This window comes from Mustela lutreola, chromosome 8, assembly GCF_030435805.1.
Source record: "Mustela lutreola isolate mMusLut2 chromosome 8, mMusLut2.pri, whole genome shotgun sequence".
NCBI classification, from domain to species: Eukaryota; Metazoa; Chordata; class Mammalia; order Carnivora; family Mustelidae; genus Mustela; species Mustela lutreola.
In genome coordinates this window covers 113,959,232-113,978,267 of record NC_081297.1, presented here as the reverse complement: position 1 = coordinate 113,978,267, position 19,036 = coordinate 113,959,232, and the positions used below count along the sequence as shown (strand labels likewise).

The following is a 19,036-nucleotide window of genomic DNA, read 5'->3' as shown; positions in this document are numbered from 1 at the left end:
CTTTCCACACAGAATTTCATTATCCGCTGACTCATTTCTTTCACATATTCTGTAGCATTGAGGGGGGTAGCTATTCATTTTGGTATGTGGTTCCCTGTCTAACTTTAATTTATTCACGTGTTTATATGTTTTTTTCATCAGCTTAAGAAGAAAGTACCCATTTCTTATAAATTTCTTCCTTTTATCATAATAGTGGCTTTAAATTCTTTCCAAATGAGTTAAGTGTTCATTTGTCTACAAATAATGTCAAAATAGCTTGATGGAAGAAAAAGAAATGGATGGACAACATAATCCACAGTTCTTTTCAAGACTATGGTTTTCTTATTTTGAAATTAATATTTTTACTTTTTAGAAACACATGTGCTTAAAATAACTGTAGTTTGTTTCCCACCAGTACTAAAGGATTTAATTACCAATGTAATTTGTTACTCCATTGCCCTCAGAAGTAGTACATAGTGTTGACTATGCTTAATCAAAGAACATTTATTATCTGCTGAGTAAATTCAATGTGTTTTCTACTTTTTTTAAAAAAAATAACAGAACAAGTTTACAATATGGAATTATGTGCTTAAAGAGGTTGAATTATGACAGAAAAGAACTAGAAAGAAGACGGGAAGCAAGCCAACATGAAATCAAAGGTAGTATATCTTTCTTTCATATCAAATGCCTTTTTTTCTGGGATTTTTAGCTTTCACTTTTATGAACCCCAAATGCTCTATATGTTACAAGGTCACTAAATAGCATAATTATTTATGTCACTAGTTAGAATAGTGTCATCATTATTTCTTTTTTGTTGCTTTTAGGAAACATTAAACATAAACATAAAAAAGATAGCATCACTCTATAAGGTGAATATCCATCCCATCTAGAATGTATTCTTGAATTTTTAAAAAATTGTGTTGACCCCCTTATGAACAAATGAAACATGAACAAATGAATAAATTGAGATGTACTCCTTTTAACCTGATAATTATACAGTCTGTTTGTCCTAAAGATATCTTCAGGTAGATATTTTTGTCAAAGTTTTAATAGAACATTCTCATATGATTCAGAGAAATATGGTATATAATTTATTTATAGCAGTTCACCTTTGGTTTATAGCATTTGAATTTTCTTTCGGTGCTTAGAAATTTTATTTTTGTACTATGGTTACAGAAATTATACAGGAATTTTATATAGAAGCTGCACAGAGATTTTACCTCTATAAATGAGACTAATCCATTAATAATTTTAGCTATAATTGTTAAGTCAAAGAAATGATTTAGAAGCATTGCTAATTGCTGCAATTATTGTGTGTACAAAAAGGTTTGATTTGAATAAGAAAAGACACTCCATATTACAGATTATAAAAGTATTATATTTAATATTAATCCTCTAAATGTTGAGAAGTACCTTAATATACAGGGGAAAGAATTGTTTAAAAGAACATTTTAGATCCTATATTTATTAGGCACCACTTTACTTTTATTACTGTTGTTGAAAGAAAATTTCATTGTTGGGTATAGGTATCTATGGGTCTTTTTCAGTAAAAGTCAGCAGTCCACTTAGGTCCATTTATACTTTTTCAAAGGAAAAAATTTCTCATTAAGGGAAATATCACCAAATTTTTTGTTGAAGATTTTGGATACAAGCAATGTTCCCATTTACTCTTCACTAAGGGTTGATATGTGGGAGCATTTCATCAAATTCAAGAAGTGTTTGTACATTAACTGTTCATAGTTAGGCATGAGTCAGTTTTCATCCTCACTTTCTTTGGGGCTCACTTTTTTGGGGGGTTCACTTTAAATATGAAAATAGTATGTGCTGCATGTTACCTTACTCTTTCCTTCCTATCCAAGTTTAGTGCTGTTTCATTCTTTAGGATTATCTTAGACTTCTATCATTTTCATTTGTGATAAACAGTGTCAGAAATTACTTTTATCTTTGGCAGTTTTGGGACAGCACATTAATTCTAGTAGAATGGGCTTGAATGCACGTGAAGGTGATTGGTTAATATATTTTTCTATATATGGTTCATTGGAGAATAGATAGACACACAATGGATTTCTTGTAACAGTTCATTTGACTCATTACTTGGGAGCAAGAAAGTGTTTTTCCATTATCAAAATTGAGCTGTTTGATTTCACTTTATTTTGGGGCCCCAGGAAATTGCAAATTGTTTTCAGTACTTTGTCATTCAGTTGAATTGAAATTTGGGAATGAATTGATCAAAGAAAGACCTTAGAAAGAAGTCTATGTTTGACCTAACAAAAGATGTTTTAGCACACAAATAGATTTTACCCATGGGAAACCACTTTCTAGTTTTCTTTCTTAAGTATTTTTTCCAATTAGATTTTATTATGCTTGGTCTCACCACATGGGATGTTTCATATATAGGTAGATGTAAAAGAGAAGGAGAAATTACCCATTTGGCCCTATACCAAATATTGTTTTAGTTTTGGGCAGCTACTGGTTATAGCATAGCCCTGAGAAAAACTGCTGTGATTCACTAGGATTGTACACACAGAGTTCCATATGATAGGAGGCTGTGAGTGAGATCGTAAATAGCCACTGTTTCCTGTAACTGATCCAATGACATTTGCAGGAATAAGTCTTGATGCTAACGAGGGGTCTCTGTTATTATCTGAAGTGTTAATTAACCTTGACCTTAATAAACAGCTTTCTGAAATGAGGGAACCATGTGAATATCAAGAATGTACTAACATTTAATTTGTTGCTAGGAAACAGTCAACACTAATGTCTAGCCATTTATTGGTGAGGTCAAGAGGATCCTTACAAAAAGCTTTAAAGTCAGGGCATAAATTTTTCTTAAAAATAGATTTATAGAAAGGAATCTGATTTACAATTTTTTTGTATTTTTTTTGTAAACAGCAAATTGCTGTAATTTTTTTGTAAACAGCAAATTGCTGTTCAGAAGGAATAAGGTTTAGATTAGTGCTTTATTTACCTTCACCTTATAAGTAAATGAATTATTTTCTATTCATAATTTTATAAATTTGAGGACTCTAAGCTACAGGTATGGCAATGATATTTTTAATAAAGATATATTGTAGAAATACGGTAAATACAAATGTTTTGTCTAGATTTGCAAAAATACGGTAAATTCAAATGTCAAAATATAAGCCCATCTCTAGAAAAGAACAAGCTCTTCCTACTTATAGATCCACTTCATGCAAAGAAAACTGAGCAGTTTTGTTATTTTTTGAGAAAATGGTTGTAGCATTACTTTTAAAAAATCCCGCACTTAGTGAAGGCAATTGGAGACCGATGCTGTCAGCCATACCTGCCCAGTGTCTGAAGTGCAAGTTTAGTGCAGCCAGTCATTTGAATCAATCAGTTGTTATCAACAGCAGTTATTAATTTAACCACAGTATAATACTAACCCACTTATATCCCATTTTCTGAGATTTAACACCTTAGTGGAACAAGCTAATGAAAACTCAGAGGAAAATATATACTTTAGGAATGACCCATGGAGAACCAGTGAAGGAATGTGTGTGTGTACTATAAAATTTCTCTATATAGTAAAGAGTATTAAAGTCTTTTGCCTTGTTGAAGACATGAAGAAAGAAAGACCCATAAGTGTGAGGGAGACAGTAAACATTCTCCCTAAAGAAATTCATTCTGCATTGGCTGAAACAGGAAAATGGTAGTAAGACTGGGAGGTGGGCATTATGAGTCTTTCTTCACATATTCCTCACTAAATGAAAAAAAAAAATAAGGATTGGAAAAGATATATAGAAAATCCAAGTAATCAATGATAGGCCATATGATTCAAATTAATATGTGAATTAATATGTGAATTAATCTATATATAAAGATTCAATATGGCTAAAAAGAAATGAAATACCAGACCGTGAAAAGACGGGGAGGGACTGTAGACGCATACTGCTAACTGAAAGAAAAGTAGTACATGATTATACTGTAAGAATCATACCACATGATTCCAACTATATGGCATTCTGGAAGAGGTTAAACTATGGGCACAAGAACAATTGGTCAGTGGTTGCCTGTTGAGTGGAGAGGGAAGGATAAATAAATGTTGCACAGGGGATGTTTAGGGCAGTGAAACTATTCTGTATGATAGTATAATGATGAATACATGTCACTAAACATTTGTCCAGACCTGTAGAGTGTACATCACCAAGAATGAACCCTAATATTAGCTGTGGACTTGGTGTCAATGCCGGTTTGCCTAATGGAACAATGGAGCACGCTGGTGGGGAATTTTATAGTCAGGAGGGCTGTGCGTCTACAGGGACAGGGGCTATATGGAAACACCGCACTTCCCGCTCACTTTTGCTGTGAACTTAAAAATACTCTTAAAAGTAGAGGTTGTCTTAAAGTTTCAATAGAAAAAAAGCTACTGTATTTCCCAAAGTATTCTTTATACTTTTTCTGGAAAACAACAGAAATATATAGTCTCATAGTTCTGGGGCTGGATGAAGATGTCAGCAGGGTTGGTCCTTTTAAGGGCTCTGAGGAAGACCCCGTTCCATGCCTCTCCCCTACTTTCTGGTGGTGCTCTGTCAATCTTGATGTTTCTTGACTTTAAACACGTCACCCTGATCTCTGCCTTAATCGGCATGTTGTTTTCCTTGTGTGCATATCTTACTTCCAACTTTCCCCTTTTTGGAAGGAAATCATCATATTGGATAGGGGCCCACCCTAATAACCTTATTTTAACTAGATTACTTCAATAAAGAACATATCTCTAAATAAGGTCACATTTTGAGGTAGTGGGGATTAGGACTTTAACATATGAATATTGGGGGGACACAACTCAATCTATAACAACAACAGGTTTACCATAACGGGTACAAACAAGCAAATAAAACAAAACATATGAAAAATACAAAGTATTGGTAAAGATGCAGATTTTTATACATTGCCACTGGAGATTTAAATTGTGAGAGTAGAATTGATTTAGTATACCTGCGGGTATTCAAAACAGTACTATCCTTAATACCCACAGTGGAATTTAGCCAAGTGTCCATCAACCGTAGAATGGATCAATTGTGGCATAATCGTACAATGGAATACTAAGTAATGATGAAAATAAGCAGGAGAATTCTGTTTTCCATAGCACAGATGAATCCATATTGAGTGAAAGACACAGACACAAAAGTACATATTGTACAATTTCATTTATAAAAGCTAAAAAAATCAAACCTCAAAAAACTAATCTGTACTAAAAATAGAATACTGGTTACTGCTGACGTGAGGACAGAGACTGAGAACCTGACATGAGGGGACCCAGTGGGGCAGAGGTATCACTCTGTTGCTTTAATGGTATGCACAATCCTAACTTGATAAGTGAACGCCTTAGGACAAATGTGTTGAAAAACTTAAACAATATATAAATACGCTGCCCCCCACTTGTGACTTGACCGAGTGCTTGATTTTTGCATTAATATGTGATTGAAAAATAATGAATTGACAAAGTCGTGGGTTAAGTAGCACACTATGGAATCCTTGTCCTATCTTACTGCTCAGTTCTTTGACTTACTGCTTCAGGTAAAAGAAAAAAAAAACAGTATCTCTAGTTCACATTCAATATTTAATGAGTAGTTAAAAAACAATGATGAAGAACCATACTAGCTTCTCATTTTGTCATCTTCACTGAAGAGCTATGTATCAAGACACAAATGAGAAATGTCCCCATCTGGTGATAAAATCACTGAACTTCAGACAGACCCCTAGAGCTCCAGAACGGAAACAGGAAACACTTTGAGACATGGTGTTCTGGGTGATGGAAGTGCTTTTCAGTGATAACAAACACTCTTCCAATGACAACTTTTTTTTTTTTTTTTCTAGGCTACAAGTAGCCTAGGTGAGTTACAAGAAGGTAAATACATACAACACACGGGGGTCAGGTACATCAGCGAGTGGATCAAGCAATCGGCATAAATGCTGACTTGGCCAGACACCTGTGACTCATTACAGCCGATAGGTTTATTTATCGTGCAAAATACCTAAATATGCAGCCTAAAATGATGCACCTCTTTTCCTAGATGTGTTGGTGTGGAGCAATGATCGAGTTATTCGCTGGATACAAGCAATTGGACTTCGAGAATATGCAAATAACATTCTTGAAAGCGGTGTGCACGGCTCCCTTATAGCCCTGGATGAGAACTTTGACTATAGCAGCTTAGCATTATTACTACAGATTCCAACACAGAACACCCAGGCAAGCCCCTTTATGCTGTCACTGCACTGTCCTAATTTATATAACGATAAACTAAACTTTTAGGGACAAAATAAAAGTCGGCTGTGTATTTATGATTTCTAATGACAGTTAGCTCAGCTCAACCTTTGAAATGTGTCACTGGGGCTTTAATTTCAAGCCACTGGATTTCTAGCCAAAACAAAAATCATAAAATTAAGCAGGAAAAGGGATTTAGAGGTTATGTAGTCCAACCTTCCAGCTGAATGCCAGATTTCCCAAAACAATATCCCTGGCAGATGGCTTTCAGTCTCTGCCTTTCTGAGAGGTGTTCATTTCTATTTGCATGTCTGAATTAGACAGACACTTAGCAATGAGGATGCCATTGATTCCCCAGCCTGGATAATTATCTGAAATCGTCAGAGTTCATTAAAAACTTAAAGCCTTCAAACTTCATCACAGGCCTAAGAAATCAGATACCCAGAGATAGGGTATAGGAATCCTGGGTATATCAAGTTCCCCCAAATAATGATCATTGGCCAGGTTTGAGAATAGACTTGATAAATATCAGACATAGATGTGACAAAAATTTGGCAGTCAACTTCACTTTTTATTTTGTTTTTATATATTGCAAAGTTTATATAAAATACTCAGTTGGATTGAAGTAAGGCGACTTACTTTACTTACTTTGGAGTAAAATAAATTGAGGCCAGTGCCCCTTGACCTCAGACATGTATGCGTGGCCATCTCTCCATTGTCCACAGACTAAAGAAAATTGCCCTACCTTATATTTATAACTAAAACTTACAATGGCTTGTAGCCATGGAGGACTAAAAACTTAAGCCCCCATAAATAAGTTAGATTTGTAATGTTTTCTCAAAGGAATGCAATCTTCATCATTTTTAAAATATAATGTGACTTTTGCAACGATAACTGTACTTTCATGTCAACAGGCAAGGCAGATCCTCGAAAGAGAGTACAATAACCTCTTGGCTCTGGGAACCGAACGGCGACTGGACGAAGTAAGTCCTTCTGTATCATTCACAAGGGATCTCAGAGAGTACAGATAAAACGGCTTTCAAGGAATAGTGCTCAAAAATTAATCAGATGCTTGTTCCCTGGGTAGAATCTAGAATTTTCCCCACTATTGTTCGTAAATATTAAATTTTATGACTTATTTGGTTTCGGAAAAACCTTTATGAATTCATAAATATTGTATCAGCAGTTAGGAACATGAAGGAGTTATTCAGAAACAGTCTCTTTTATGAGCTGTGACTACAGAATTATGTTGAGTGACATTTAAAAAAAGCAATGATAACACTAATCCTGATAAATTCAGCTTTTTAATAAGGAATGTGCTTATTTTTTAAATATCAGTATATCTTCACAGGAAATTTTAGGATATTAAAATGAGGAGAAAAGTGGCTTTCAGTAAAAGGGAAGCTTTTCATTATTTTAGATAGCGATATTGAGTTTTCCTTAAAAACATATGAAAACATTTCAACAGTCATAGGATTTGAAAGCCATATGGAATGTAAGAAGCCCAAGCATCATATATGCATGTTTAAATTATTTGGAAAATAATGAACATGTAAGTAGCCTCCTGAGATAAAGGAACACAAGGGGCACAAGGACTTTAACAGTCCTTCTGAGTTTGTTTGTTTGTTTGTTTGTTTTTAAAGATTTTATTTATTTATTTGATGGACAGAGATCACAAGCAGGCAGAGAGAGAGGGGGAAGCAGGCTCCCTGCTGAGCAGAGAGCCTAATGCAGGGCTAGATCCTAGGACCCTGGGATCATGACCCTAGTCAAAGGCAGAGGCTTAACCCACTAAGCCACCCAGAAGCCCCCTTTCTTAGTTTTTTACAGGCCCTTTCTGGAAGAAGTAAGAAGAAAACCAGAGTATGAAGTAACAAACGCAAATTGCAAAATGCAGGTGTTTCTTGGCTATAGAAAAAAGCTCATTAAAATAATTTTGTGAATGAACCCAGGAAATCCTCAAATGAGGCAATTATTCCACATTCAAATGGGCAGGGCAATGATCTTTGATTTATAAAACCCATTTGCAGAGAAGGTTATAGACAGATTAGCTCTACAGTCTTGACATCAGCTAACTTCCTATAAATTCATACTCCTGTCCAATCAGGGTAATGATTCATATTTTTAAAACCGAGTTAATAGTGAATTTACTTTCATTTTATAAGTTGTTTGATAATCTTTTGTCCTTAATCTTAATTGTTGAATCAAAAAGATAGTCTACATAAACCCTGTATCCTTTTGAACACAATTATTCTACTTCCTCAAAAGGAATTTTAATAAAAATTATTAAAGATCTGTTTATTGCTATATTTTTATTTTTACTTTTTTTTTTTTAAGATTTTGTTTATTTATTTGACACACAGAGATCACAGGTAGGCGGAGAGGCAGGCAGAGAGAGAGGGGAAGCAGGCTCCCTTCTAAGCAGGGAGCCCAATGTGGGGCTCGATCCCAGGACCATGGGATCATGGCCTGAGCCGAAGGCAGAGGCTTTAACCCACTGAGCCACCCAAGCGCCCCTATTGCTATATTTTTTAATGTGGATTGACCCAAAGGAGCCAAGTAGAGATACAAGCCTGTATGAGTCAGTGTTGCTTTCTGAAAGAAAGAAAAAAGCAGAAAGGTCTAAATGGAATGTAACTATCTGCCTTTAAAATACGCTGCATCTTTTTCTTATTGTTAAAAGTATGGCACATGATTTTTTCACTCAAACTCTGCAGTCTCTTTTGTCCTAGTTTTTTTGTTTTTATCTATTATTTATTTATTTTTTATTTTAGGGGGTGGTGTGAACAAAAAATAGCTTAAACAACTTACCCAGAACCAGAGTGTACTTGTTTCTGGGGCTAATTACATTCAGATTCCACTAAAAAAAATTTGAGAAGTGCTCATGTGCTTCTACAGACTTTGACTTCAGTTAAGTGGTTATCTTTCAGCCTCACCTCATGAAAACTTTGTCCTCTGATGTTGTCACTTGTAGGTCCTGTTAGCTTTCTGCAGTAACACTATATTAAATAAAGAGTCACACAATAGACCTGTACCCCTGAAACAAATAATACATTATATGTTAATTTAAAACAAAACAAAAAAAAGCTTTAGGTTACCTGCCCAAAAAAAGCAAAAGGAATCATTATTTAAATCCTTAATTGCTTATTTTTCACTCCTTAACCCATATATTATAGGAGCTGTAGATCCCTACAATGTAATGTAGTGATTCATAGAACTGAAGAATATTTATCTTTATGCAAGAACTCTCAAAATTCAAGAAATCAGAGAGGCCACAACTGTGAAATTCTGCTCCTTTTCTTGATTTATAAACATTTTAGACCTAGGACCATGCAGAACCTGGCAGCTGAGAAAAGGAATAGCAGAGAACTCTTAAACTATAAACTGGCTACTTAATCTAAACAAAATTTAGATTTGGGTGCTTTATCTATAGAGATATACAGATTTACATATAATTTTATTAATGATCTTCTTTTCCAAAATGACTCTGAATGTCAATTATCTTAGCAGTCTATGATGAAGAATACCTTATAGTCTTAATTATAACACGGTAATTTGAGATGAATGTTGACCTATTTTATTCTATATGCCAAAATGAAGTCACCTGAGCTAGTACGGTCAACCCCACATACTGAGCTGGAACTTCGGTGAATAGATAGCCATTGCTTAGATAAGAAACTTAATGATCTAAGAAGCTAAGATCTATGTAGAGCAATTAATAGGTTTCTTAGAATTTGACAATAAGAAAAATTTGTGCTTAATAATACTAGTTAGACACTAGGTTACATATCACTCCTTACGAACTCAGAGAAGGTTCATTGTATCTGAGCAGGTACTTTGTGTATGCACAGAGAGGGAAGAGAGTATATCATAATGATGTACCAGCATTACACTCGTAAAACAGCAACCAGAATTATATTCTGCTTTCGGTAGCATCTAAAGAGCGTGTGGATTCATTAAAAGGATGGTTTCCAGGCTGCACAGGTTTTTCAGTAAACTACAAGTTAATTAGTATCAGCTGATATCTGACATATGACAAATTTAGAGTTTCCTACGCAGACTATGGGCAGTAGTATCTCATGTGTTCCAGGCTGTATCAAACATAGCTTTTTCCTTTCTCTTGTTAACATAAAAGTAAAATTCATGAAGCAGTTCTTCAGGTTTGTGAGTGAAATGCAGTTTGCCCAACACCTGTTAAACTAAATATGTCATCTCATACAGTAACATGAGTTGCCCTAAAGTATAGCAAAGAAGAGGTCATATTCTTTTCAGGGAAACATTTGTGGCTTTACTTTAGATTTTCAAAACTGTTTACTTTTAGAGATAGCAAACCTTAAGATTTGAAGTCACAGGAACATTTTTATAAAAGCATTTCTGTTGCAAATCTCCTATGCTATCATTTTGGAATTAATAGAACTCTCAAAATAAAGCACAGTATTTCAGATGTATGCTTTACAGACTGAATATAAATCCTCAATATTACCTGTTTCTAAGCACACAGTTTTAAGTAGCTGGACTAGTTTACTTGTTATCACATCAGATTATAATTCTGTTATTGGCAGAGTGATGACAAGAATTTCAGGCGTGGGTCAACATGGAGAAGACAGTTTCCCCCTCGTGAAGTACACGGAATCAGCATGATGCCTGGCTCCTCAGAAACGTTACCGGCTGGATTCAGGTTAACCACAACATCTGGGCAATCGAGGAAAATGACAACGGATGGTACAGTAGTTTTGCATTTCTGCTTATAAAGTAAAGCAAAACAGAACCAAAAAAAAAAAAAAAAAAAAACTGTTTAGCAAAAGCTAGTCTCATTCTCTGACCTTGCATAGCTTTCTGGAATTCTTTTCTTAAGTTGGTTTGCTCTGCTTGAAGTTTACTTTGCTTTCATCAAAAACCAGACTCTTGGAATCGGCTGATGCATGAATCCATGGCACCTCGTTTACATTTTTAAAAAGAATTTAGAAAATCCTAAAAAGGACAATTTTGGCTAATGTCCACATCTAGGAAGAACAATACTCATCTGCATGATTTGTGTTTCTTTACTCTTCTATTCTCAAAGTAAAGAATTTGTTTAGTTAGAGGTTGGATTTGGACTAATGGTCCTTAGTGAATGGAAATTAACTCTGTGGTCGCCCTACATGTTTGAATGTTATGAGTTTTATATTTTGTCTTAGAAACCCAAACTCATCAGATATTTTCACCTCTGACCAAGGCAGAAGGCCTTAAATAAACAAGCACAACTATGAGAAGAGAATTAAACAAACACAAAGCCAACAGTAATTTCCCAATTAGTATTATTTCCTTCTGTGGACATTAGACTTGTGTGACATACTTCACAAAGGAAAACAGCCATTCTGAAGGAGAGACCACTTTGAAATAGTAGTCACAAAGTTATTTCTATTTGGTAGGCATTAAAAAAAATAGTTTCCCTCTCTCTTTATTAAGACAATTGCCCAGAGTCGTTATTTCTTTTCAAGGTTAGCACTCTCATGGCCCTTAAAATTAGTTTCAGTATAAACCATGATCTCTGATCTACACATCTCACTTGTTAATATTATGGAACATGTTAACAAAATTCATGAGGAATCTAATGTGATTCAAATTAGTGAAGAAGTTCTCCAATACTTGGAGAGGGGAGAAAAATCCACTATCTGGAATTCTCTAGAAGCAATCTTTGCTTCAAAAACAAGCGCGGTGGGGAGCTGCTTTCCTTACAGGCTTCTAAGGAGGAATACACAACTCGAAAGCCCAGCTGAATCACACTGGAGTAACTTTTCATTAGTAACTTGGTCTAGCGGGAAGGGATAGGAGTGGCTCATGTCTGAGAGAAAGAAGGTCAACTAATATGTTAAGGATCCCTTTACGCAGGGGGTCACCCTTCTCATCTGAGTTCTGGACTCCATCATCCAAGTTCCTCTAAAGCCCTTTTCTCCGTTCGCAGTTGCTTCATCAAGACTGCAGAGGTTAGACAACTCCACTGTTCGCACATACTCATGTTGACAAGCCACTCAAAGGAGGCAGCACTGACTTGCTGTGAGTAGCTTCCCTTGGCTGACCAAAAACAAACCACCTCAAAGCGGCACCTACATAGAGCAGGAAATATACACGACACGCTTTGGGATGGCCTTGCAGTCCAGAAGGGAGATCACCCTTTCGGATTGCTAGACGGTAGGAGACGAGTCTTAGTACCGTAGCTCTGAATCGAGTCCTTCCAATCACCATCTGCGTGCTCTGACCGATGTAAGGTCCCGCTGTTGGAGGCCTGCCACTATCTTACGACACATCAGCAGGTCGCAGCCCTGGCCACCAGCACCTACTTTTGAGTAGCATTTTATATGGACGCACATAGGGTTTTACTGAGGACAGTTTGACACTTTGAGAATGACACACTTTTAAGTGAGTATTTTATGCAGGGGAAGCTGAAGTAAGCAGAGAGTGATTTTAGTAGGTACACAGAGTCAAATAGCAGAGACAGGAGAATGTCCTAGAGGTGGTTTATTATTAAAGACAATAGGCTGACAATTTTTGAACTTCTAGCATGTTATTTTCCATCGCTTTTATTTGTATTTGTTGAAAACAAATAAATGGGTTGTAAGGAGCTGGGGCTTATGGTATAGGAACAAAGTGAAATTATAAGAATGCAAGTAGGACTAAAACTTTGATGATATAGTCGTAAGCTAGCAGCAGACATTTGTTTTAAGAGAAATACTTAGCTGATGAAAAATCCACTTCCAAGTCCATATAAAAATGGAGTTTGACTGAAAAACAGTCAGTAGTTAGACTGCGGTTTCTTGGCTTATACACGTCAAGTGCTCATGAAATTTTTTTAACCTAAAACTGAGTTTTACCAAAATATTTACTTTTTATAATAAATTAATATTTTGGAAAAATAATTTTTAAAGCAATATTTGGAACCCGATGTGTGCCCCGGAATGGGGAGAGGAAACAGTTATAGGCAGAGGAACAGCTCATCTTGTGCTGTTTATTCATTGCCTTGAACTAAAAGCTCCATGCAATTTATTGTTGGTCTTTGGGGCCTAATATGGGAGCTGGTGTGCTGCCTTATTTGGGTCACTATTTGAAGCTGCTGATAAAACAAAAAGCTTTCTGATAAGAGATTTAATTTCAGAATGTAAAACCCAACATTAAAAATTTAATTACGGTATACAATTTGGCATCTAATTAGGCATGATCTAAAGTATATAATGATTTGGCTAAATAAGAGGCTTTCCAAAATACTGCTTGTAATAGCTTCTATACATAACATGATAATTTCCCCAGGAACTGAATACTTCACTAATTTACAAATGACTATTTAATATGTGGAGTAGTGCTTGCTTCTTAGTTCCTGACTGATGGGTAGAATTACTCTTTAACTATTTGCAGTCTGTATTTTGTGCATGGCATTCTAGCTCATATTTCCCAGTTTTTACCATTAAATGGGATAAAGGTATTTATTTTTACAGTAACCTAATCTGGGGCAACCAATTTCTGTTAGCACTTTTATTATTAAAATAATTCAGAACATATCATTTGTTGCTTCATTTGTGTTGGAAAGAGAAACTGAGCTTTTCCTAAGCATAGTATGACAGAAAAGAATCAGTGATGTCACATCAGATATGTCATTTATTACCATTTTGTTTTGTCACAATTCAACAAAGGTATCTTTTGAAGAGCTCTAAAAGATATGAATCAGAATATGACTCACTTCCATGGAATAGGTCAATCCAACCAAATTTCCAAGCTCTAAATTTTTCAAAAGGACAGCTCACATTTTCTGTGAATACCTTTGTTTCTATTTACCACCATGCTTTCCACAAACTTGAGCAAATCTTGTTATTTATTAAGTTGGCCTGCACAAAATCGGAGAAGAGCAAATGTTAATTACCTACAGCTCTCGGTCAGGTCCTATAGCTGACTTTTCGTTCACGGACTCCCAGGGCAGACGTAGGCAGGCTGCATGGAGATCACCAACAGTGGCAGAGGGGGAACTGTCCAGGCTGGGAGCTGTGGGTAGACTAACGCTGTGCATTAAATATTTTAGATGTCTTTTCCGTCTACTCTACCTAAAGTGCACTACCATCTCAGAAGACGAACAGTGAAGACCTTTGTGAAGACTGAATTCTAAGGAAACGACCACAAGTAATGGCTTATTCAGCTAAAAATGTGATCTGGGGGGAGTCAGATATTAAGCTTGATTCGTTTACTACAATTGTAAGAAAATGCTTAAGTCATTTGAATAATCAGCATCATCCACATCATAAATTCTGTACAACAGCTTTTATGAAATGGAGCCACTGTTTTTTTCATGTTTTATTGTAATATACTAGGCATTTATGTATTACTGTGTATGTATTTCTTTTTAAATGTGTAAGTCTTATGTAAATGGATATAAATATGATTTTTAAAAAAATAAAATATATGGTTCATGGAGTCTCGAGTGCAAACATTTGACAATTCCAAGTACTGTTTGTATTTTACCATTCCACCATTTTTACAGTTTTTGAATTGTAACAGTCAAATCGATATGTTTCTCCTTCAAGTCTGTCAATACTTAAAGCTGAAAACCTGCCTCTGATCATGTAAAAAGGAATGATTTAACCTGGAACTGGAGCCAAAAATAGTCCTTTAAAGGCAATCAGGGATGTCCTATATCTTTAGAAATAGCACTGTGATGGCTCGATCTCCTTTTCAATACAAAACAGATCTAAACTGTTTACAAGAGTCAAAAGCAATTATTTAAAAAAAATTTATAAGGAATAAACATTATCTTCTCTTGTTACTTGTGGACCAAGAAAAAAAAAAAAAAAGAAAAGAACTTCTTTACTAAGAACCACATGCTCATCAGATATCTTGAACCGCCAGCCAGCACTGCTCAGTGAATGTCAACCACTGCAGAGTCTGAGGCTCATTTCCATTGAAAAAAATAAAAAATAAAAAAACAAAACCCAGAAACCTTTCCCTTTTGTCAATGTAACAGGGCATTAGCCAGACTCATGTCTAATGTTATAAGCTTCTAGCCAAGATGGCCTTGTTGCGACTTCCCTGAAGTCAGTCTTATCAGAGGAAATAAATGAAAGACAGAATGATTAACATATATAGTGTATAAAAGTATAGAAGAGTAACTCTTCCCTGTGGCTTTATTTGGTGGTGTTACTGTTGTTTATTCTTTGTTTATATGGGAGATTTCAAAGTAAAACCTATTTAATAATACCATTTATCTAACTGCTGATTTTCTGCTGCTTGATCTTAGGAAGCGCAAGACCTGTCATTAGTAATTTCCTTTTTGTATTTAATTTGCTATGTTTGCACGTACATTACATTTGTTTTGATGTCTGTTTTTGTTTAACAGATTCAGTCAAAAGGTAATGGTAACAGAAACCCTCTCCATTGTCAATAAAAAAAAAAATACTTCCAGTTCTCTGTTTAATCTTTGTTTTCTAGTCACATAGTGTTTACCAATTTACTTAAACCATAACGCAAATTGTCCTTTTAGTTGACTCAATCTATTATTTATCTTCAACAGTAAGTCGGCCACAAGGGGGAGCACTAAACTTGCTTATGAAGGTGACTGTAAATTTTCTAAAAATGTTGCCTGAGCAGGAACAATGGGAAAGAGCTTTCTAAGCTCATCTGATGACGGGCATCTTGACTTAAGGAAATGAAATGTAATATAAAAAATATGATGTTATAATAACAAACGATTTGTATCTACTCTTAATACATGACTTAATCACATAAATCAGTTTCTCCCCTTTAGCGATCATCTGGTAAGAAATAGTCAAATTGTTTATAATAGACTCTAATGTAGAGAAAGAAAAAGATCTACCTATTCCCTCAAAAAAGGTATAAAATACTCTTCAACATAGAATATAATTTCTTCCAGATTCTAAACTCCATTTATGGATTAAGCTCAGAATCTCAGTATTTTTCCTTCTGACCATCTATCAACTTTATGAATTTTCACATTTGTAACGATGAGAGCCTTCCCAAATACAATTTTATATAAATAAAAGTGCTCCTGAAATGTAAAGCAGGTCTAATTTTTATATATTTAATGTATTTTCTTGAACAAAATAACTCAATCGGAAAAACTTTTCCATAGATTTTAAAAGAACAACTTTAAATCTTTCCAATGTCTTAAAGTAAAAACTTCCATGAAGATATCAAAGGAAGGCCACACAGACTTTATTTCAGCACATTTAAATATGACTGTATTTTTGGTAACATTATATTGTGTTTTTTGAAGATACATTTAATCCAAAATATTTTAGGTACAATCTAGTGAAAGTGCTTTATGGTAAGTATTAAATAGAAAATTCCTTTTTTTTTTTCCTTCCAAATTTTAGGCAATCCACAACTCAAGTGTATCTTTCTTGGTCACATGAGCAAGGGTATCACTTTGGTCATGTGAAAGCAACAGTACTTTCTCTCCAGGCTCATGCACTGTTTTCCAGTCCCACTCAACTGGAAAATAACTCAAGCCTGATTGCTAACATGTCCCTTCAGAACTGATTGTAAGACAGATGTACCCTTCGCACATGCCTTGCAAATGAACGACGATATGCATTCAGCTAAAGAGTTTGCCATTTCAAATTAACTGAATCTTATATAAAAAAAATAAGGTAATATGTTTTAAACATTAAAAATGTATTATTCATCAAGATTAAGTTGCGATTATGAGTTAAATGTACCCAATAGAAGAGACACTTTAAGAAACCCGACAGCTTCAAATTATGAGTTGAATGTCTGTCTAGTTAGTGTAACTCAGGAGAACAATGAGCTGACTATATTTTTTCAGGTTTAACAATCAAGTAGCCGATTTAAGTAAATAGGACATTTCCTTTGAGAAGCCATTTATTTATACAGCCTATGGTCCTAAAAAAGCTATTTTTCAGAATGTCTTATACTGGTTATAAGTAATTTTTATGAAACAAACAAGTAAATAAGCTCTTACATGTTATCTCTCACATATGTTTCATGTGCCCAAACCATTACGTTAGGACAGCTGTTCTTAAAAATAATGTTCCTGACGGACTGCAAGATTGGGAAATACTTTGAGCACCATCAAAGACTCAGTGGGCATGGTATATTTTTTTATTTTAAATGTACCTTTGATAACCAATACCATGTAGAATCCTAAGTAATCCTAAGTAAATCACACATTTAACTAGCTATGTCAAGCTACTCTGGCTAACTGGCACATTACCATAAGCTTAGTAACAAAGACTCATTTTCAAACTTAAGTTTAAATCAAAAAATGTGTTTGGATGTCACAATATATTTCTCAGTGAGTTATTTAAAAATTAGAGATTTCACATAAAAATCTGGATTTGCGGTTTCTTAAAAACTCCTGGTCTTTAGCATAATGTAAAAACTTTTATCTTTCTTCCTTAAGAACTTTCCTTAGTCAGTATACCCCATTTCTGTGTCATTTGCTTGTTTTTATAGGAAGTTGGAATCCTTAAGTGTACAGTCAACTAAGAGCCTGAGACAGGAGGAGGATCTCCAAACAGCTCCCATCTCCATGACAAAGAGATTGGATAAAATGACCTCTTGGTTCCACCAGGCACATGATTTCCCTTGACTAAGTAAAAATGACCAGAAGGCAGAGCCGTGCTCAGGTAGCCAACCTTCCCTTAGGATATGTAGGACAAGCCTCCTATCTAGAAGTTCATCTGTCTTGATGATTAAGACTTTCCGTGTTATCTATTGATTTCATTTAAAATAACCATGCATGAGGACATCTCAAGAATATTAGAAAATATTCAAAATTGCTACAAGAAAAATTATAATTTTCTGACTTCAACTTGACTTTTAGGTTTTAGGTCAAAGCTACAGAGTCCTCATTTCAGGAAGTAACTCTATATTAATGTGTCTCTTTCAACTAAAATATTTGGGAGGGTTCAGTTTTAAAAAATCAATCATTAGATAGATTTTTCTTAAAGTGCTAGACAACCTCTAAGGAGCCATGTTACAGACAACTGAAAATGATGCTCTTTGGGTCTAATGAAATAGAAGGCACAGGTCTTTCACTAGGCTTCAAGCACTGTTTTTTTGGACCAAGCTTCACAATTCATATTTCAGTTTGCAAGTAATTTCTATTTAAATAATTTATGGGAAATAATTCCAAAAATTTGACTCCAATTAGAAAATTGATTCAAATTGACTCAAAATAGGAAACAACGTCATGATGACTGCTTCAGCACTTCTTCTATGTGCCCAAAAATGCTGGGGTCTTCAATTGTAGGTGTTATCTGGAAAGAAAATACGAGTCAGATGAATGTTCTTCCTTGAACTCCTTTCCCTCTCCCTGTAATTAAACAATTACCTGCAATACTGCACTCTCCATTTTCTTACAAAGGCATATAGAAATGTTCAAAAAAGTGGACTCCAAATTTAATATTTTAAAATGTATGTATAGTCTTCCAGAGTAATAAACTGTTCAGTTAACAAAACCAGAGGTCCTATGTGGTAATTTCTCTAGTCCTCTAATGAGCCTTTCTATGTGCCTCCCTAGAATTTTTTTTTTTTTATTTACAACTACTATTTACTGCTGCATCACCTTCTGTTAGATCTTGAGGATTAAAGACATGTATATCTATGCACATATAAAGTGCACAAAACTTAAAAAGTATATATATTCTTGAATTAGCCAAATGTTTGCCAAAACAATTTTCACTCACAACAGGAGAAATAATTAGCATATGCATCAATTAGAACTGTTGAAGCATACATAACCAGCCTCAATTACTTGCTTTCTCATTTAGTAATAGACATTAATGACTACAATAAAGGACGTTGTGTCTTTAATTCAGTAAGACTGCA

At 34.9% G+C, this 19,036-nt stretch overlaps 2 protein-coding genes across 18 annotated transcripts in view; one reads left to right on the top strand and one right to left on the bottom strand.

Annotated features, from left to right (window-relative positions):
- The window catches only part of PPFIA2 (PTPRF interacting protein alpha 2), a 497,227-nt gene extending 482,201 nt beyond the window's left edge, over positions 1 to 15,026 (top strand). For 13 of the 16 annotated variants that reach the window (XM_059186425.1, XM_059186440.1, XM_059186429.1 and 10 more), the window contains 6 exons: positions 541 to 638; positions 6,015 to 6,190; positions 7,120 to 7,188; positions 10,768 to 10,927; positions 12,150 to 12,241; positions 14,253 to 15,026. In XM_059186425.1, the coding sequence (XP_059042408.1) occupies positions 541 to 638; positions 6,015 to 6,190; positions 7,120 to 7,188; positions 10,768 to 10,927; positions 12,150 to 12,208 (562 nt within the window). In that variant the 3' untranslated portion in view covers positions 12,209 to 12,241; positions 14,253 to 15,026. The remainder of the gene's footprint in view (positions 1 to 540; positions 639 to 6,014; positions 6,191 to 7,119; positions 7,189 to 10,767; positions 10,928 to 12,149; positions 12,242 to 14,252) is intronic. The other 3 variants (XM_059186427.1, XM_059186438.1, XM_059186432.1) reach the window with 1 other exon arrangement.
- Positions 15,027 to 16,241: 1,215 nt separating this feature from the next.
- The window catches only part of ACSS3 (acyl-CoA synthetase short chain family member 3), a 160,888-nt gene continuing 158,093 nt past the window's right edge, over positions 16,242 to 19,036 (bottom strand). For both annotated transcript variants that reach the window (XM_059186442.1, XM_059186443.1), the window contains exon 16: positions 16,242 to 18,465. In XM_059186442.1, the coding sequence (XP_059042425.1) occupies positions 18,397 to 18,465 (69 nt within the window). In that variant the 3' untranslated portion in view covers positions 16,242 to 18,396. The remainder of the gene's footprint in view (positions 18,466 to 19,036) is intronic.